We start from the raw sequence: 22235 nt of genomic DNA, 5'->3' as shown, positions 1-22235 counted from the left end.
TTCTTGTCAAACGCTTGCTGCCAGCGCCACTTTGCGAAATAGCAATTCACAAAACACTCTAAGGAATTCCTATTAGCTACAGGAGTTCATTAAAAATTTCTGCCTGTGGAGCAAACACCAGAGTAATGATTGACCCATCATGTTCTCATGTGAGACGGACTATTTTAAATTAGAAAGGCTCATTCTTTTTTACTTAAATGATCTCTGAATCTAAGTATACTAACTCACCCATTTCTTTTCTCAAACTGCTGTTCCCTTTTGGTAACCAGTACACCCTTAGATCTAAAGTCCATGAGCAGAAATTATTGTTATTTTGTTACAAATCAATATACATTATCTTACTAAAATGAGTCTCATTTCCTGACTTTCAGGTGTGTTACAACACACACTAGACATGAAGTGGTATCTTTTTAAAGGTTCTCTAAGCCTGAAAGTACTTACAAAGAATTTGCACAATATTGCTAGCATTAATAGTAAATTTTACATAAATATTGATGGAATATCCTTCACCAATGTTGAGATGCGTTAGTTTCTACTCCTGAAAATTGCACTTTTGAGGCTAGCTATCAAGCCATCGTTTTGTTCCTCCGGTCCTTAAAGAGAAGAGTCCTGCTGGTGTTTTTAACAAATGGCACATGTCGATTATGGTGAGTAAAGAGGTAAGCCTGTACACCTCCTAGTAATGTCAGAGTTATATTTGATTAGTTCATTAACTGCAGATTTATGCAGCTTACTGAAAATAAAAAGTGCTGAAGCTGTATTAACACCGTCAGTCACGATGCTTTTAACCATTGATGTTCATACTCATGGGCCATTGTGTAAGGAAATTATAAGCTTTTATGCCACTGTTTTAATTATGTTTTTACTGTACCTGTCCCATTGTTTTCAGTGTTCACCTCAAGATGCCAGTAACAACAGAAGGACAGCTCAGTAGCTACATGGACAATACATGAATGCCTTCTCCATCGGTACTGCGATTGTGCTCCCTGATGGGTGAAGCGAGGGCACATTCCCGTGTTAATTGAAGTACAACTCTACAGATCTCATGATACGTGCTCTGTTAGCTGATGTCTGTTTTGAGATTTCAAATATGTGGATGGAGTTACATATCACACCTTACTGAAAATAGCTAGGAAAAGACTGTCAATATTGGCAGTTTGGAAACACCCAAGCAGCACAGGTTACTGTAAAAGGTACGCAGGACATAAGGACCCTCCTGGCAGCTGACAAAATTCAACATGAGAGTGTATTCTCAGCTTTTCTGCAAAACCACACACAAAACCCCCTTTCTAAATCCGTTCTGCTCTCAAGAATTATAAGTCCATCCAAGTCTGATTACAAGTACCAGGGTAAGGATACCAGACACAGCACTGTATTAGCTTTAGTTAAAATAACAAAGATTTCTGATGTTGAAGCAGAAAACTGGATTAACAACTAGAAACAAGTAGGGATCTGATACAAAGATTATTTATGGCAGCAGGAATCTTTTTTGGTCTTCATTAGGCTTAATACTAGGCCTACATGAGCCCATGAATGTGCACATACACGTCCCTTGTAGTGAAAAGGTCATTTGCTCTTTTAGATTTCCCAAGACAGCTCTGAGCAAGTTGGTTTATTTACACAGCACAATGCTATACAGAGATACTAACCTGGATCCCAAACGCAGCACACACGTACCAGTGTAACCCTGCACCCAGGCTATTTAGCACAGCCTTTCTGATATAACTGCGCTACTTAGCTGGACCCAGCTCAGCCAGTGTTAGCTGAAGAGTCTTTGTATCCCTCTCTGCTGCGCAGTGAAAACACACCCTTGTATTCCTACTACTGAAAAGCTTCGATGTCTTTGGATGGAGGTGATTATATTTTGGTGATGTAGATAAGACATGATAACTAGTCCCTCTTTTTCTGCAATGCCTTACAATAACAAGTTGATGATGCCAAATTTAACCCGTAAATCCATAAGGAAATAATAATAAATAACCCAAGACATATCTCTAAACTGTTTTTGTATAAAAGGCCTATTTTTTCTCTCACTTTATACTCCTGAATTCAAGGAAATTGTAAGAGGGAAATTAGACCCATTGTGTGTGCCCTGTATACAAGGTGCAATAAATGACTTGAGCAAAAGTGAGAACTCTCCAACCCATTTGTCTACATATATACAGTCTGCCTGCTTTTGCTGACCAGCCTATCATCAAATGAACAAAAAACTTGTTTATTATTCTGGATCTGAACATTACTTAAGCTGCTCAGCATTTACCTTTCAGTGGCATGTCTTTTTGGTGGCATTTCTTCACATTTGGCTGTACAATAAATGTATGGCGAATAGCAGCTGGCAATGCAATAAAAGGCTTTCTTTTCAGAACAAGTGTATGCTAGTCAGTATTGCTTTTCTTCAGCTGTTGAATCTAAAGACCACATATAGTGGCATAAATGCTTCAGCATTATAGCTGGCACAGATTGACAGTGAATTCTATAAAAGTGTGACAGAAGGCTGCCACAGAAGGTCTGATGCTGCCCCTGTCCCAGACTCCAGTTTAAGAGGAACATGGATGCACCAGGACGTCTAGCAGACATTTTGGATGGCTGGTGGGCATACACATCGCAAACCAGGCAAAGCATCAGGAGGGGGATTTTAATCAATTCACCCTCAAAAATTACTCCTGTGTCATTTTATGTATGAGTGCTGCAGTTTCCTGTGGACCTTCCAGCCATTTAGTATATGTCCATTACTTAACCAAATAGCACCCACTCCTAACCACAGTCTCTGAGAATACAGACAGACCATTATAAGAAAATAATGCAAAATTAATTAGAAAAAATTAGAAAGTCAGGAAGCTATAAAAAATAAATAGCCGCTCTCCAAGCTCGAAGTTACCATAAACACACGAAGGCTGAAAAAAATAAAAACAGAGAAGAAACCTTCTAAAATTAATATAATACAAATTTAACTCATATACATGCCAAGATCTCTTAAAAAGTCTACCATGTCAAAAACTTGAGATAAGTAAATTTACCTTTTAGAACAAAGGATTGCCTGTAATTCACTTGCAAGATTTCAGAAATACATATGTTTAGTATAGTGTTGCTTTCAAGGTAACTCAAAAGCTAAAGCTGTTTCCACTGGAATAATTTATATTTTGATTTGAACCCCTCAAATAACTCACTTCCTTAATTACTGTCTTGTCTGACAGGGAATCTTGTGAATACATACTGTTTGCTTTAGTCATGGAACATGTGATGATGCCTTTGACAAATAGGGACACTATTTCATTACATTAAATCTTACTTTCAAACTAAGAGTTTTCTACCTCATTTGTCAATAAAAGCCATTACAGGCTCCCGCTACGCTATTGATCCTACTGCTAAACAGGAACTCATATGAAGATTAACCTGAAAATAGCCATAATTTAAAAATACATCTGACAAACCACAATGGATCCCATTCAGAGCTGCTCGTCATTGTCATGTAACAGCCACACACTTGTAGCTGAATCTGAATAGATTTTCTGTACTGGAGAATCTGGTCATTAAGCATTTAGCCAAGGAAGAATTTGAGGGGGGAGGCGAAACATCAAGTCATGTTAATAATCACTACTGGCCATATAGGGTTTGAGAAATGATTTCTCACACAGAGAGAAGCTTCATAGTCTTACTAGTGTTTTTAAAATTCTGCATACACTTAGAAAATTTCCTATGGCCTTTAAGTGGTCCAATGCAATCACTTGATGCCAAAGGAGCCATATGAACAACCATCATGTGCTCCACTGATACCCGAATACTTGAGCAGACAAAAAATCTCCTATAGTAGGTTACACTGTGTGATTTACAGCAAATAGCTGAGCAAAACTGATTGTTCCGAGTGGGATGCAAAAATACATACAGAGTTCTATATACATATATACCCACCACGTAATTTGTCACAATGGGATTGGATCAGTGGATTCAAGAGGTTGGAACTGAGATTCCTCACATTTCCATTATACATAGCTTGTGAGATTACTTTGGATCAGATACAGCCTGATTCCTTGCAATGAACATCTGCACTATGCACGTAGAGCAGTTTTCTGAAGGGAAGAAACTTCGGATGCATGCTTGTGAAGTGAGGTGGTCTACCGAACGGTTGGGAACCTAAAGTCCCCATCCAGAGCTGGAGTATATTTGAAGGGTTTTTGAAGCACAGGTTCTGGCTTAGCTTCCTGTGCAAGGGATTTACTTCACGTATATTAAAACCACTTCTATTCTGAACCAACATGTAGTAAATGAAAACAATCTGAGGATTCACTTCAGAACTGTGCTTCTGCTCCTAACCAAAGTGTTAATGCAAGACACATTCATAAGTGCTAACTAGTTCATTTCTTCTGAAAGGAGAAATAAAGTCAACAATCACAGACCTAAGACAACAGAATCACTTGTCAACAGCTGACTTACATACACTGTTGGATATTTTTGCACAGTACTGAGCTCAAACATCCATATTTGATTTTCAAAAAGTTTCAAGACACATATCAGAGCCTTGATTTTAAAATATCAAAAGAAGCAGAACCCTCCACTTCCCTTCTTCTGATAACTAAAGATGTTTGGTTTACAGACTTATTCCTAAAAGTATCATTTCTTGTTACATTGCTAACTTAAGAACATACACGTACCTTCAATTCTGGATGATAACACACTTCTCCACAGATATTTTCATCCTTTTTACATTCTAATGAGATGCAAATGCTATTACTTTTGCTGCTCCTTGGAGTCTTTGATGGGGTACACCTCTGCCATGCTTTACGTAAGAGTTCGTATCCCAGGATAATACCATTTGGCTGTCCTGGTGATGCCCAGTTAATTTGAAGAGATCTACAATAAGCAGAAGAATTAAAATCTGTTAAATTATTTAAAGTATTTATTCTTCTGTGGATACTTATATTAAATGATTAGCATATAGTAGTTCCATTTTATACTAGTTCACATGGAGTGAAATATTTTGAACTGTCCAAAATGTTCTGTTGGATTTCACAGCTGCTTTAATAACTGAAAGTTGTAAAAGTTCAAAAAAAGTGTCAATATATGATAATACTCTGGGAAAATAAATCACATATCCAATAAAAGTCCTTAAAGGTTGCTATTTAAAAGAAATCTCATTCATACTTTTGGAAACTTATGTGTAATAAACTTTTGAGCATTTTACTCATTTCACTTCAGTGGTAGCAGAAAGGATTCAATATAACTTCCTGGTCCTATAGCAAAGGCATACATGAACTATTTTCATGGCTGGTGTGGCCATTCTCGGATAGGAACGTGATGGAGGATGGGCAACTGGGGGGCAAAAGACAACCCCCTGCTCTCTGAGCTGTAGCCAGTGCAGCTTACTCACATTGTGCTCATTCACCATTTAGAATAGATTGGTATTCATCTTGTCTTTTCTCTGCTTTCAAAAAAATTATACAAAAAATATGTTGCTCTGAAATGCATTCTTCAGCAAATAAATAAAAGAAAGTAAGAACCCATCAGAATATCAGTAAGCACTAGATCTCTTCTGGGTTTAAATATTTTCATGGACATAAAATTAGAAGTAAAAAATGCAAGTGTTTTTCAAAAGTAAGACTCAAGACTTCTGATTCTGAGTGCAAAAGTATAACTGCAGCAGCCCACAAAAGACTGTCTGTAAAACAAAATCCTGTTGATTTCAGGTTTGATATCAGACCATCATTAGTTTAAGGAAGATGGTATCTTGAAGGAAAAATCATGTAAAATTGTAGAATGCCTGTCACTACTAAAAATGTGCAGATGTTGGCTCCAAAATCTCAATTAGTATTACAGTTTAAAAAAAAAGTCAAAAGGGACATTTGAGGCAGAAATTTCCTGTGCTTCTTATAATGTACACATTTTACATGGGTATTTCAAATGAAAACTTCATTTTTTGCATAATCATTCTGGAATGCTGCATAAGACACAGATTTGTTTCACTATGACTTTATTTGGGTAGTGAAGGAGATCCCAGCGCTCATGGAGAACTGACAACATTTCACAGTGTATACTTAGGCTCCAAATACCTCTTTTTAATCTCCATGTCCCAATTACACAGCCACTGTGAGAATGCCAGTGACATCGTAAATTAGCATTAATTTAAAGTGAAAGTCTTACAGTGAAACAGCAGCTGCTGAGATAAACTTTGACATCTTAACAGAATAAAAATAACTGAACTATTATTTCACTTCCTTGAGGTATAAACAGAGGAATACATACAGCAATAAGCCTTTGCAGAACAGGAATTAATGTCACCTATGATGGAATAACTTCACAGGTGACTTGTAGAGTCACCATTATCATTCCAAGGTCTTCGTCTGAACCAGATTTAATTCCATATTCCACACATGGCTATTTTTTATTAACTACATATTCTACCACATGCACAGGAACACACACTTGCATACACACACGTCTATATTTAAATGATGTTACAGGAGCTAACTTAAAAACATAAGAGCAGGAAAATATATTGTATAAACTCCAGAAAAAAAGATAAAAAGAAAAGAAAAAGAAGGGTAGTACTTCAACCTTTATAAATACCATTGTAACTCTCTCCTGGTCTTTGCACAGTATAGATCACAGGAGCAAAGAAAGCATTTCAAGTCATATTTTTGAATTATTAGCTTTCTGCAAGTTTCATTCAGACCCTCAAGGGTATATTTTCAATGTATTGTGCCAGTTTTTGCAGTTTTGCAAGTCAAATTTCTCTCTAAAATAATTTCAAATTAGGCCTGAGAATTGATGCAATGATTTGAACATTTTGCCTTTTCTGCAGAGTTCAGCATGTATTTTTTTCCTTTAACAAGCAATCACTTTATTATTATTCAAGTTATAGATACAAATTTGGGGTGGACACAGCCTCGTATTGTGTAAAGCTGCAGCTGCACAAAGAAATCATGTGGCATGAGAATTCACTGACCAGTGCCACTGACGGGGCAAAACTCAGTATGATCTCCCAATAAAACCACAGCTGTATACATTCCCAAATAAGCAGACTACTTCACAATTTTATGAATGTTTCAGTTATATTCTGATGTTTGCCACCCATGACAAATTGTGGTGGTTTTCAAAACATCACAGCAAGAACAATGCATAGGTCAGTTTAAAAAATTCAGCAGGGTTTTTGTGGGACTGCAGAGGCTTTTTTGACACCTCCCAATCTGAAGAAATACCCCAGGCTGAGCGAGAACCTTCTTGAGCAGCTGCAGATTTAATGGCACATGATGGATGCTTTAGCGTGCAGCCAGCTGTATCACGACGGTGCATTTGATACAGGTGCAGAAATATGAAGATGGAGCCTGCCCACCCTCCTCTTCGTCCCCAGTTACTCCCTCGCAGGCAAACTGGAGTTGTGTCTATGCTAGTAAGTGCCCACAGCCTGAACTACAGAAGCAGACTTGCAAATTCTGGGCGCAGGGGGATGTACGACACCTGGCACGTGGCATTTAGTCCTTCCCTACCCAGAGAAAACCTCACCTCAAGCATGTGCAATTTATGATAGTTCAAATGCTGGACGAGTCCCTTCTGTGACTGCGGTCAATGTGGGGAAAATACTGAAGTAGTGCTCACCTCCCAGAGCAAAGGCAGCCCAACCACGTTCACGGGAAAGAACCGCTTCAGACTACAAGGTCCATGAGGCACTGAAGCACTTCCAGGTGATAAAGAACAAGGTGTATTTGCTTTTGGTGCAACAGAGCACACTGAAATCCTTTGGCTCAAGCATGTGAAGACAATTCATTCTGACATTTGCATAGAAATACTGTTTTTTTAAAATCCATGAAAAATATCAGTATTTCAGAGTTTTGATATCACATCAGACACATTTTGGTAAATCAGACTTTGGAAAGAAAATTCTGGTTTTTGCCTGCTTCAAGTATCACCAGCTTCAAGTCTCCATGAGTCGTGAAAAGAACTCCTGGTTTTTTCCTCAACACAATAGTAAAGGTTTGACCTTGAAGATTAAAAATATAATAAGGCCTCACTTTTGAATCTCGAGAATGAACATTGTGTTAGTCTCATCACATACAAGGGTTAAATTTAAAAAAATCACATTGAATCTAAGATTCAATGACTCTACTTTTAGAAGCTGGAGTCAAAAAAAAAACCACAGAAAAATCACAAGATTCACCTGACATTCTTAAGATAGGGAACACTGCTATTATTAATGACTAGTGTATAAAATACTTTTCTCATCATGAGATCACACATACTGAGCAACTGCTTTAGCACTATTGCAAAAGAGTTAACTACCTGCTGCATTGTGGACTGCAGTGCTAACATAATTAGAGAGGCGGTATGACACAGCACAGAAAGTCTGATAAATAGTATTATGCTTCTGTTGTTGCTACAAACTTCTTAGATAAATCTTTCTGTGCTTTGTTTTTCCCATTACTAAAGTAGGGAGAGCGATCAGATTTCCTCTATGGGAACACTGTCTTGAACACGTGAGGGAAAGTGCTATAAAACTAAGCATAGGTGAGAAACCTTTGTGTTTTGCCTGTCCTCTGGATATTTCTGGTTAGCCTGTCATAGGTTGGTTGGACATGACTCCACAACAATCTTCCCCAGCATTTCATCTTTATTCACATTGTTATGAATCCCTTTCATTTTTTCACTTTCTGCCCATTTTTCCAGTATGGAAAATCAGGCTTACTGATCTTTAGTTGCCCAGATCCCCATGGAGGAATCTGCACTACGTTGACTCATCTTCCATTCCTCCAGTACCAAGACCAATTTAAAGGATATTTTACACAGCACAGTAGTTTGACACTTTCATATTTGAGCTGCTTTAGAACTCCGGAGCAAATACCCTCATCCCAACAATTTATTGCTATATGTTTTATCCATTTGTTCTAAAATCTCACTAACATGTTAACTTGAAATAATTTCTCCAGCTCATTCACCCACGAACAGCATCTGATGCAGAAATCTTCCTAAGCCCCATGATACCAAACATCAAACCAAAGAATTCACCTAGCTTTTCTCCCATGGCCTTATCTTCTTTGAGTTTTCTATTACACCCTGACCAGGGTTTCTGGTTCCCCCCAGGGTGCATAAAGGGCCCTCACTTTCTTCATGAAGTTGTGAAGGATTTTCCCTATTTTATGCCACATGGTGTTTTCAGAGCCATCAGCCTTTTAATTAAGCAGTGAACAGAATTGCTAGCAGGGTTCATCTGCATTGTTCCTCAGTTTTCTGAAAGCAACAAAGCTGCTACTGAGCACTGTTATGAAAAAAAAATAAATAAAAATAATGCTGTATTACAAGGAAAAAGAGAAAGAAGAAACATATTTTAAAGGGGAAGTAACTATTTTCCAACACACCACGAGAATTTAATCCACTAGGCAAACTTTAAGTCATCATCCAGATGCACGTAGTATTCAGAGAACTTTCTACACTGTGCAATAAAATACAATACTTCTCTATAAAGAGAAACCTTGAGATCCTAACTAAAAAAACCAAGGCATACTTGATTTCAATAGGATTTGTTTCTTCCTAAACATGGCCAGTGCAACTTCTCCACCTCCCCCCAAAAACCCCAAACCACAGACAAGAAACATAACAAACCAGAACCTGACTTAGGACTTCAGGATTGGGTCCAGTACTGTTTTCTATTTGAAGTTTGGCATTATAAAATAATCATTCCAGGACTGCGACCTTTTGTGCCAAGTTTCAGCCTGAAGCTGAGTTATTAACTGTAAGAGGTGGAAAAGTAAGGTATTTATAATGGCTCTGGTGGTATAACCTTCATTAGAACAGTGTGGATGGAACTGCTATCAGAAAGACTTCTAAGAAGTTGGTGGTGAAATTATAATTTATGTCATGCAGCAGCTCGAGGCAAATTTTAAAACAATTATTTGTGAATGCTACAAAGACATTATCCTACAGCATTCTCATCAATAATACAGTCCCCCAAACTGATTCAGAAGAGGGAAAAACGCCATGATTCCAATTAAAGACCATAAACTGCACAGTCTGTATTATATCTCAGGTATCCCATGAGTCTGTACTCTAGAAATGCCTTTTTTCTCTGTTTGATGACAGATATGTATTAAAATGTCCTCTTGCCTACACAAACTGTTTCTTTGCCCAGGAATTTTCTTTTATGGAGGATAAATAAGCAAAATTCATATTCAGCCCAGCACCTGCTGAAGCTGTCAGCTGTAGTGTTTGTCATATTTCAATCAAAGCTGAAGCCAGCCAGTCATTTTTATACTGCACAATCCCTACATACTCGAGGACCAGAATTAATGAATTAGCTATTGATTAAATTCCACTGTAGCAAATCCACCGTGGCAAATAAATGAACTACCCGGGGCACGTGTAGGCCACGGCCAGACATGTCCGGGCAATCGATCAGTAGTTAGTATTCTTTTGGGATATAAGAACAGCTGATGATAATATGACATGTAGGAAAAGGCAGTGTAGAAACAGAGTCTGTTTCTGGCTGAGTAGATTATAAAGTAGGAAGGCATTTTTGATCCTTTTGCATTCATGTGTTATGACATATTTAGTCTATATATAATAGCAGAAACATGCATAAGTGTTTGCAGTACAGACAATACAGACAAAGGCATACATAAGTTAAAGCCAAGGGCAAAAGATGAGATCCTGAATTGAGTTCTTATCATCTAACAAGCTTTGACTATATCTGTATGTGTGACAGAAAAATAGCAAGCTTAATTTTACCCTTACACACAGACAAATGCTGAATTCAAACAAAATGTAGAAATGATAAACAGCAAACCAAAGTCCTTAAGAGACTGGAGGAGCAAATCCATTCTGTTGGCCATTTCTGAAGGTTCAGATGTTGCATTTTTGCTATTTTAAAAAAGGTACTTTTTTCTTTCTAGAAAAGAAATACTGCTAATGAGCAGATCCACCAGAAGCGTAGTAAAATCTCATGAACAATAACGTACACACAGAAGGGTAACTGTTCTATTGTTGGTGTAATTCTGAAAAACACGTTAGCAAGTTTCATTTTAGTCTGACTTTGGAAGACATTCACTCCCACAGAATCACTGTATGTGGCTGACTCTAAGGACTGCAAATCTGATTCTCCCTTTACAACTAAGAAATTTGCCCATGCCTGTGGATGTAGTGGATAGGCAGATTGCAAACAGCGGTTCAAGGAGACATAGATATATGCATGCCTTTTAAGATAGCTTACTAATTCTTACTGTTGTGATAGGTGACTTTTTTTTTTTACCCACAATTATTCTAAGTTTCCATTATCAGCATCGCATTGCTCCCTGAGCATTAATCTTCCTCTTCTTAACTGACAGCAAAATGTGATAATTTTCATTCCTCTACCCTTCTTCTCTTAACTACTTCCACTTATGCTTTATTTATTACCATAGCACAGTGAAACCCAAATGGGTATGTACAATCAACCGAGGGTGAGATCTCTTCAGTTGCTCTTTTGGCCAAAAACTCCAAGACCAAAAATAACAACCATGAAAATGTTTTCAAAGTGTATACTGAATTCTTTTATGCACCTTATTCGACTGAGAGCAGACAACCTTACATTCTGGTCCCCATTCCATCCACAAATCACTCTGATATATGAAAGCCACCTATAGCATAGTACCTTGAGCCAATTATGTGAATAATGGGTGCTGACAGCTGCTTTGGCTCATCTTCCACAGTTGTAATCTGGGTCCCATTGCTTCTCACACAGGCATACACTGTGCAGGCTTCAATCTGATGAAGAAGAACATGAGTTTCACATAATCAGCTGCAGAAATTATTCAGCTCTGCTACTTGTTTAGACTTCTCTCTTCACCCAAGATTTTATTCTTTTCTATTTAACAGATTCCACACAGCCAGGAAAATACCACAGCTTTGAGATAAGTATATCTACCAGAGATGTAGTGCGCTGTATCACATTTTCCCACACTGTTTTCAAAAAAAGGGTACACGCAGCCCTCTGGCAGTAATTGCTGTTCTCTATTGAATCATCACAAACAGAGTCACAGTGAATTTGTTTTTCTGCATGTATATGTAGAATCTGGTACACAACACTGAAAAAATTGTACTCTGATTTGGGGCCTTGAGTAAGTTTTCTACTGCTACCATATATTCTGACATAAAAACACAGCTATTTTTTCCTTAATATTTTCTATTCCTACATGCCTGTTCTGGAAAATTAAAAGTGAAAAATGCAAATAGGAATCATAAACTTTTTCATGAAAAATGCTACAGAAATAAAAAATTATTCTTTTGATTCTTGGGATTAAAATAAGCAGAGGCAAAGTGAAATATGATGGTAACATTGTTTCTGTATTGTCAAAAGAGAAGTTACTCATAAAAGAGTACAAAAAATGAAGCATAATGCAGTAAGATTACCAGTGAGATGCACATGCATCCAAGATAATATTGTTTCCAGGACAAGAAGAAAAAGAATTAAAAAAAAGAAAAAGTAAAATCAGCCTATTTTGGTTTTACCTATCACATTGATGCAAATATAGTTCTAGTATAAAGACTAGGAACGCAGAAGAGAAGAATAATTAACATCTCAAGCAACAGAAGGTGGCCATGGTAAATTAATATAGAGAGTCTATAAGTGAGGCAGTACACTGAATTTGCATTGTTATTGAGAAAAGACAAATGTGTTTCCAAGCAGCATTCAGAAAGTCACATGTGTATTCATGGATGGAGGTTTGCTGTTTCAGAGGGGCTGGAACATAGAAATCTGTTACTGTATGCCTGTCTGTGATGTTTATTTATGGCATGTAGTAACTGGATGCAAATTTTCAGAACAAAGTGTACATGGTACTACTAAGTCCTTCTCATATATGATGCAAACCAAACCTGAACAAAACAGACAGGTATAGTTACAAGTAAGCGTCAAACTGCATTTCTTGTATATATTAATACAACTTAAGGATAGGAAGATTTTTATTTTTTTTTAATTCTGTACACAGTATTTTGCCTTTCGTTAGATATATGAATAGAGAGACAAAGATAGAGATAGAGTAAGGGAAAAGCAAAGAAAAAATATGGTACTTATTAACAGCATAAAAAGTACTACTATGATTTCAGAGATCAGCTCTGCTTCCTCCTCAGAAGGATAAAGAGAAAAAAAATGATAAAAGTATGACAAACGCAATATCATTATTTCTCTGTGCTGATATATTATGCATGCCTGATGTTTCTAAAACAATTGCAATTTTCTTTTAATGAGTAGGAGTAGAATCTTTGCCTCTTTGTAATATATGTTGGGGCTTTGCTAATGTTGTAGCACAGAGCATTTAGGGGAAAGTAAATGGAGTTTTGAGGGTTTGAAAAAAGATAATGGGAATTTGTATTATGGAAAGTGTACACAGAGCTAAAATAGACTGAAAGTAAATTTATGCCTTGTATGTATATGCACACAAACATCAGTGCAAATATATGTCCATGTCTGTAAAGAAATTCATGAAACAACATTCGGCTTGGAAATACACATATTTTATGTAAAAGTAAAGTATATAACGCAACCCAGAAAAGATAGTCTAACCTGTATGTCATATACAGTGAATGGAGACAAATCTGCTAAAAGAAAGGACCCCGGCTCGTTCATTCCAGTCTTGTACTGCTTATTATTTACATAGATAGAGTATTCTGTGACAACACCATTTGGGTTTGAAGGCGATGTCCAGATGACACGTACAGCTGTACTGTTGATGATGACAACCTCTGGAGGGAACATGCCCTCAGGCTCTAGAAATAAAGGAAGAAACTGAATAAACTCCAGCTGTCTCTGCAAAAGCACTTGTTTAACCAAATGCAGATTAGTATTTAGGTTTAGCAAAGGGTTCACTGCTTATCTGCTTTCCTCTGATGAAGTTATCACAGTCTGTAGTCTTCTGTAAATTGGCTTATTATACTCTCAGTTAGAAACCATGAGAGCTGATGGTAAAATGCTTTATACCAGCAGCATAGTGTCAATCATCAGTAGTATGTGGCCAGTGAGATATGATGATAAATTATTCACCCATCTGCACTGCCAGCACACAAACATTATTTTTATGTCTCCCCAATCCTAATCCTTCCAAAAAAAAAAAGAGAAAACCAGAGCATTTTGCTTTTAAAGCAAAACCTGAGACCAAAACACTTTATGTCCGGTGGAACGTGACGTTATCAGCCTCATAGCTGAAGCACTATGAAGCAATATGCAATACTGTCATTATGTAAATGGTTTTGAATGTTGATTACTATAGGTAATGATGAAGTCTAACACTTATTTAAAAAAAGAAACCACAACACCTTCCTTAGCGTTAAATTACATAATTATCTAAGCATGTCAGAAATAACCATGCAAAGACCTATTTTTATCATAAGAACCCATCTTTACCAGTTGAAAAATTGTCCTTGTGATTGATTCTATTTTATAAACAAAAGGTGCTGACCTTTGGCATCAAAAAGGAAATGGAATCCTCACTTAAAGTGCTTTGCTAATGACCTGGAACACTTGCTTCTGAGGTAATGATATTATAATGTTTATAATGAGACTTTATAAAGCAAAAAGATTAGAAAGACCATTCTAAACACATTCCAGATTCACAATTATTTTTTTTATTTTATTCCTCCCCCCGCACTTGCCCACTGGCATAGAAATGACTCATAAAGAATTTTCTTTGTGGCTGAACTTACACCTAGAGTTTCTGGTGACTCAGGGAAGGCCCTGTGTATGACTGTCATGTCAAAAGCATATCGCTTCACAGAGCAAATCTTTTAAAAACCCCATTAATTGTTTCTAAATTCCACCATTTATTGATATGAACTCAGTTCCAAACTTAGTGCACACAGATAGGAGTATGCAGGAGAAGATAAGAACAAACTGGGTTAATATCTGCTATTAGAGCTTTTGCCTCTGTCTCAGTGGGACCGTTTATTGATCTACCACATGATGACAACCAGCACTTAAGCATTTTAGCGTTTTAGCCCTTTTTCCTTTTATACCGGAAATTTTATAATGGAAGGATGACTGATCTCAACCCTAACAAAAATCAATCAATTTCATTCTCAGATTTTAAGCCAAGCCACATTCACTGCTAACCAACCTCCATCTGAGGTAGTCACATGCACAACTTCACTGTTGATGCTGTGGGCTCCGTTAAAAACTTGAAAAAATATCTGGTACTCTGTGTTGGGCTGTAAATCACCTATGACTATAGAGTTTACATCAGCTGGGATCCTCAGAGATCTTCTATCATCGCTAGAATTCAAGAAGAGGGTGTAGTATTCAACATCTCCTTGCAAATCCTGCAGTGCTAAGAAAAGAAAGGAAAAACATTGGAAGATAAAAATTCAGTCAGCAAGTTTTTTATCAACAATATTTATTGTGAAAAGAAAACCAAATTTTATGCAGACCCCCTTATTAAAAAAAAAAAAGGCAAAGATTCCATCAAGTGCCTTCAATTTCACCCTTATAAGCAGAGATGCAGACTGCTCTTCCAAACTTGTCAAAATCATTAACAGTTATCCTATCTAATACTGGAGAAAGCTTTCTTTCTCTAGACATCACCATGATGACAACAGAATCTGTGTAGTAAACAAATAGGTGAAACCCACTTCTAGCAGTGGTGCACGGACCTTGTGCCTTGCCACTGCAAACAGATGGCTTTCACCCAGACAGGAGGAAGGGAGCAAATCAGATTGTTCTATGGCACTAGTTTAGGATGGAAACCTCGAAGAATTTTTCCCTTTTTGCTCCTTCCCTTCATAAAACACATCCCTACCGCACCCCAAAGGTACTAAATTCCAGTGTTAGTCCTCTAGCCATGAATAAGGGGCAAGTGCCTATGTCTTAAATTATAATTACATTCACCTTTACACAGATGACCTTTCAGCCATAGTGAATATTATTTTAGAACAAGCATGATAGCATCATATACATGTAAAGCTGTAATAAACTCAGAAGCATTATTTTTGCAGGGGAAAAAAACAACCCCTCTCATTTCTTCCTAACATGTATTTTGCCCAGCACAGTGAAAGGAATCAAAAAAACCAGTATGCAGGGAAGGACATTCATTGGTCTGAGCTGGTGGATAAACAAGGATTCCAGGCAAGCTTTGCTTCTCCATTTTAGTGACTCAGACATAGCCTGTTATCTTATCTGAACTTTGTCAAACAGTTTAAGTTCAGATCTGATCAAATGCAACTGCGTTTCCAGTAGACACTGAGATTAAAAGAATAATTATGACAAAAACTTTAAGCACTGATACATACTGCTTTAGATGACACGCTGTACCACTGAACAGGCCTCAGCTGACTGGGAAATAGCATTGATAAAAGCCAAAAGCAAAATTTCAGATTTAATAGTACAGTTTCATCATAGAAATTGTTAATCAGGAGTGATTAAGTTATTCTTATTTTAAGTGGTACAGATACAAGTTCTAAATCCTTAGAAGTCAGAAACCTTCAGTAGGTTTTCCAGAAAAAGAAAATTATCAAGGCAACTTATATTACGAACTCCCAAGTTCCCAAAGAAAACAAGAAATAATTTCAAAACTGATATTATGAGAAAATGAAACATGGGTATACAAAATAATTAATATGCTTATTGCAACATAAGAAGTAATAAAATACAATAAGGCTTTCAAATAACGAATGGCCCTGTCTTGGTGTTTCACCTTTGCATTCACAAACATATTTGAAGAAAATTTCTAAGGTATGAATGAAAATAAAGCCAGATTGCATTACCCACATCTAGAAGGTCAGGGGGTTAGATTACTAAGGCAACGAAACTTCAGCGAGCTGCTTCAGATCTATTACATTTGTCAGTTTTTATAAGTAAGTTTACTTCAGGCATGCAATTATAAAATAAAGAGACTACATTTGTTTCAATTCAGCACCCAGTCCTTATAAAACCATTTGCATGTAAGTCGTGAAAAAATTCCCCACTGCTGTATTAGCAAACCAGCTAGAGAAATTGGCTAAATTCTTTTTAAGGAGCAGAGCAAAAAGAGAGAAAGGGGATCCCCTCATCCTGCAGGAGTGCATATGTAAATTTTCATACAAAGAGATGAAATATACCACAGAGACAACAGGATTTTGTGTACTACTCTTTATAGATTTCTCATGAGTTTGCATTAACAATTTCTTCGTTTTCACTATTCTCATTCTGCAGAAATAGCATGCAATAAATACAAACATGACTGAAAAACAGCAAATTGTGCACTTTTTTCCCCCCTATTTCTTTCCTTTCCTTTCAAGGACACTTAGGTGTATTATAAATCAAGACAAGGACTGTGTTTCCTATGAGAGCGAGGCAGACCAACATAAGTGATGGCAGGTTAACATCTAGTTACTGGAATAAATACTAAGCACACTTACTTGGTTTTGACCATTCCACGTCTACAGCAGTATGATTAACAGTACGTGCAATGAGGATACTTCCTTTCTTTGGTAATCCCGCTAATGTAGTAGCTATCACTTCTTCACTTGATGTATATCCTACCTCGTTGTGCACTATGAGCTTGTACTCATATGTTGTGTACCTAAGACATTTCAAAAATAATTAAATGGAACGAAAAATGCAGATGTAGAAAACATTTGCTGTAAACCTTCTGCCTGTGCCAGAGTTTTGCTGCTTCCTCCCTCCCTCTCCAACAAGTGCAGCCGCATGGTTTGCACCAGTGGAGACCCTGTAAGAAGTGTCTTTTTTTTTGGAAATAATTCAGCACCATTAACACGGTAACAAAAATAAAACACATTATTTCACTTCTTCATAGTTGTAGCTTCTGAGGTGTTGAGAGATTATAGCTCAATTCGATATGTAATTACAGCAGTGGCAACCTGCAAAATTTGGATCAGAATTTAATCAAATGAGGCTTTTTTCCTCTTTTGGGAAACCCATTGATTTTAACTTGCAGGGTCTCATTTGTAAAAGTGATTCACCACACAGCCAGGACTACTCCCACTACGAAAATATTAAAAAAAAACCAGTGCCTAGGAATGCTAACGCATTTAATAAAGTTTTTTTCTTCAGAACTGTGTATAATAAAACTTACATAGTTTTATTAAATACTTCATGTATATTTAGCAAACCAAGTGACTGTCACTCCATAATTTCTTCTCTATATCAAACGGCCTATTAATGTATTTTAAGTGGGATTTCATAATCTTAAAATTAATTCCATTTTAAAAAGCCCCCCACAAAACTGCACAATCACAGAAACACAGGATCATCTTGTTGAAATTTTCACTGAAGCTGCAGCACTTTAGGATAACTGTCTACAAATACAATAAAGAAACATACAGTAAATGCCTAATATTTAGAGCTTTCTCTACAAAACACAGTCACTCAAATAGTATATTTACTTTTTCTTTTTAAGGTTTTACTATAGCATCCTATATCATGCAACTACCCAGTCTGATTTTCAAAAGAGCTAAGCTATAACAGTCCTACTCGGAAGAAAGCAAACTAACAGGCGCTCACTAGCTCCAATTGTAATGATAAGCACTGTAGAAGAACAGTGACAATACACATAACACATCTTATTTCCCTCTCTGTGCTTTCTGTTGCTTGCAAACATGTAGTATTCTCTTGGACATTGTAGCACAGGTGCAATGAAAGATGAATGGAATCTATTCTTGCAATTTAATGATGAGAATTTGAGATTCGTTTTTTGATCCATATTTCCAACAATGAAAGTAAAAGAAGTTTGGCTTAGCCTACTAGAAATGAAAAAGCCATCTGAAAAAAAAAAAAAATCATTGTGAAAATTAGACTTCTGCAGGAATATAATAAAAATTCACTAATTCTGAAACACGCTTAAAACATGACACAAGTGAAAACAGATGCTGATATACGGATTCTTTTCCTGTGAATAGTAAGGCTTGCATCTCTCTGCAGCATCTTCTCTCCAGCCACACATTCATCCTGAGTTGTTGACTGCAAAAACATAGCTGCAGGTTGCAGAACCCTCCCCAAAAGAAGCGGTCAGGTGTATCTGAGGGTTAGGCACACTCTTCTGTCCATTGCTCATTCAACCCAAAAGGTCATTGTGCCTAATGGCTTGCCTCTGAGACCCTATCAGAATTTATTGTCCCCCTCTGAACTGCTAACATCTGAGCTGCACACATCAGCGCTGCTGAAATGAGCTGAACTAAAACCAAAGGAAACTCTATGTAGAATTTCAAACATGGTTTAAGAAAGAAAAGGACATTTGGGCAGGATTGGGTAAAAGAACAGCTCCGTGATCAATTATTGCAATGGATGAAAATGAGCAGTGACTTTTAGCAAGAAGGCAGTGACAAGCCAGAGGCAGTAGCCCTTGGCTTGGTTTGGTGGTAGCCTTGACTTCGAGGTGCGGAAACTAAGGTTAATCAAGAGCAAATGCCCTGCTCTATACCACACAGTAGGAGTGTAACACACTGAGACACAGAACCCACCCTCCATTGCCCAGCTCTCAACACTCTGCGTTTAACTATAATGAAGCTAACACAAAGCTGCCCTTAAATTAGATCTGCTGAGCGTGTGCTAAATACTTTACTTGCCTTTGGAGATATTAAAGCAATTGTTAATTTGCATTTTAAAACCAGGTAAGAAAAACAATGCTGAAACCAAGTTTCAAATGTTTCCCAGCTAAGACTTCTCAAACATTCATTCTGCTGTGCTATGACTTTGCCAACACGCAAACCTAGAGCACATGTACACGTAAATCTAAATGGTTTGATTGCATGACCATATCAATCCTAAAATTTCACAAAATCTTTATTTTCTTTTTTTTCAGAGCAAAATAACATATGAGTCAAGAAGGACAGACTAATAATAAATCCCTGCATATTAGAATGATTAATACCAAAGATGACAAAAAATATTTCATTACATAATTAATATGTTCACTACATAAAGACACAAGAAATACTTTGAACTATTAAACATACACTATACAAAATGCCAGCATTTGTTTTTATAGTTTTTGTAATCTCACCTGCTAAGACCCTTATCTTCATAAAACCACTGAGTTCCTGAGTAAATATTGTGCCACAGATTTAAATCTTCAGGGGGATTTGATGCAAGTGGTTGCTGGATTTTACGTCTCAGGAGCTCATATCTAACACAAAAGACAAGCAGAACACCAGGATTATCTCACTGAATGTTATTACACAAAAAAAAAAAAAATCCGTTTTTTTTTTAAAGCCACACATTATTTTGTTTTTACAGCTGTAAACTTTCTGAGATAAAGACTTTTTTTAATGTTTCATGATTTAAAACATTCAATTACTTAAAAAAACTATTTTGAAAATGGAAAATGAAGCACTTCCATTTGAAAGAACAAGTTTAATGATTTACAGATTTAAAACTTTTGGAAATGCTATGAAGATCAAGTCCAAATAGCCCAGTAACAGTGTCTCATACAGACTTGACTGACACCATCTGATATGTACAGACTGCTACAGAATATGAAATGACAATGTCTCTCTCTTGCAAATGTGCTAAAACATACAGCATTGCTATTACTATTTTACTGGTAATAGCAACTTAAGTGTGCATTTGTGTTTAACGTGTGTTTGCAAATAACCACAGTGTAAAATACGGGGGACAAACAGTATTAGAATGAGTTAGTTGTTCCATCTGTAGACCTTCGCAAGGCACCTTTGTATTTGGGTAGCCATTCATGATGTGAGCTTGAAAGACAAAACTATTTCATCCTGGTTTTAATTGGTAACTGAAGCTGTATTCCTGTGTCTGTTCCAAACAGCAGGTCAGCTAAAGCTCATCTTTCACGGGGGGGACATGGGGAGCTCATCTTAGGAAGAGACTTCTTACAAGGGCATGTAGTGATAGGATGAGGGGTAATGGCTTTAAACTGGAAGAGGGCAGGTTTAGATTAGATATTAGGAAGAAATTTTTCACTCTGAGGGTGGTGAGGCACTGGAACTGGTTGCCCGGAGAAGTTGAGGAAGCTCCATCCCTGGAGGTGTTTAAGGCCAGGCTGGATGGGGCTTTGAGCAACCTGGTCTAGTGGGAGGTCTCCCTGCCCATGGCAGGGGGGTTGGAACTACATGATCTTCAAGGTCCTTTCCAGCCTATATCATTCTACGATTCTATGATTCATCAGGTAAGCCATAACACTGCCTGATTCAGACAACATGCCTTCCACCCATTCTGCATCCTGCATCACTCACTCTTTATCATCTTTTACACAAAACCTTTATGGAATTTATCATAGGTTAAATCACTTCATGTCTACACAAACTAAAGGGGATAACGTATTTTGCATTTCCTAACCATTCTATGGATAACATAAAAAACTATACTCTCAATGAAACAAAATTATATAGGGTCGTTCAAAATCTTCGGGACTATTATTCTTTATTACATTTCACAGGAGTTTTTTTAATACGACTTTTGTTTCAGTTAATGGTTCCTTTTTAAGATATTTGTACACTTCCTACCAGTTATAGAACCACACTGGAATTGCTTTCAGAGGTGAGCTACAGTTTTAACCAAACTCCAGTTGCAATAATGTTTCCACTGATGCCCAGCAAAGTAGGGTCATATACATATATATACATACATATTCACTTAAATATGCAACTTGATTCCCTAAAGCGCTGAGCTGCTGTGTATTGTCCTTTCCCTGCCCCCATTTTGGAAAGGTGCTACTGTTAAATTCCAGCCACAAGTATGTGGATACTCAGGCAGACCTTAAAGACTCTCACTTTAAGCACTTATTTGTGAAAATGTTTCCTTCTATGTTTAAGCATTCTGCAGAACATCTTTGTGTGGGTCACCACCCCATTGCAATGATCTTTCTGACCACTGGCTTCATGTGTAAGCTGACATTTATCTTTTTTAAGATCATCTCCAGTCTGATGAGGAAATGTTGGACAATACATACCATTCCAGATTTAAGACCCTGAATTAAGAGGGTATATAATAGATACTGCATACAGTGATTTTGCATTGCTATAACTGAGAAGCTCTTTTACAAGAGAGCTGAGACTTCCTATGCTCCATGGCAGCTAGGATGTACGTGCATGACTTCCAAAAACTTTCGCCCTTGAGTTTGGGGAACAGTACAAGCAAGCATCATGCCACTGACCTCAGCGACGCCAAACCAAATTGCTGCAGAAGCTGTGAGTATAACCTCAGAAATTAAATAGCAAAAACTAATTAAAACATATCAAAACATGTGGATGACTTTATACCCCAAGAACAACTCCCACATGAGTGGTTCATCAGTGTCAACAGAACCCAAAGACAGATCATTACA

General features: G+C 37.1%; 1 protein-coding gene across 1 annotated transcript in view; it reads right to left on the bottom strand.

The window, feature by feature from the left end:
* The window catches only part of USH2A (Usher syndrome 2A (autosomal recessive, mild)), a 394584-nt gene that overhangs the window by 102614 nt on the left and 269735 nt on the right, over window positions 1-22235 (bottom strand). The window contains 6 exon segments of the mRNA XM_009894321.1: window positions 4650-4848; window positions 11612-11724; window positions 13523-13725; window positions 15069-15278; window positions 17344-17507; window positions 19947-20069. Of these exon segments, the coding sequence (XP_009892623.1) occupies window positions 4650-4848; window positions 11612-11724; window positions 13523-13725; window positions 15069-15278; window positions 17344-17507; window positions 19947-20069 (1012 nt within the window).

Source organism: Charadrius vociferus, unplaced genomic scaffold, assembly GCF_000708025.1.
Source record: "Charadrius vociferus isolate BGI_N301 unplaced genomic scaffold, ASM70802v2 scaffold261, whole genome shotgun sequence".
In the NCBI taxonomy this organism is placed as follows: Eukaryota; Metazoa; Chordata; class Aves; order Charadriiformes; family Charadriidae; genus Charadrius; species Charadrius vociferus.
This window is presented reverse-complemented; position numbering and strand designations above follow the sequence as displayed.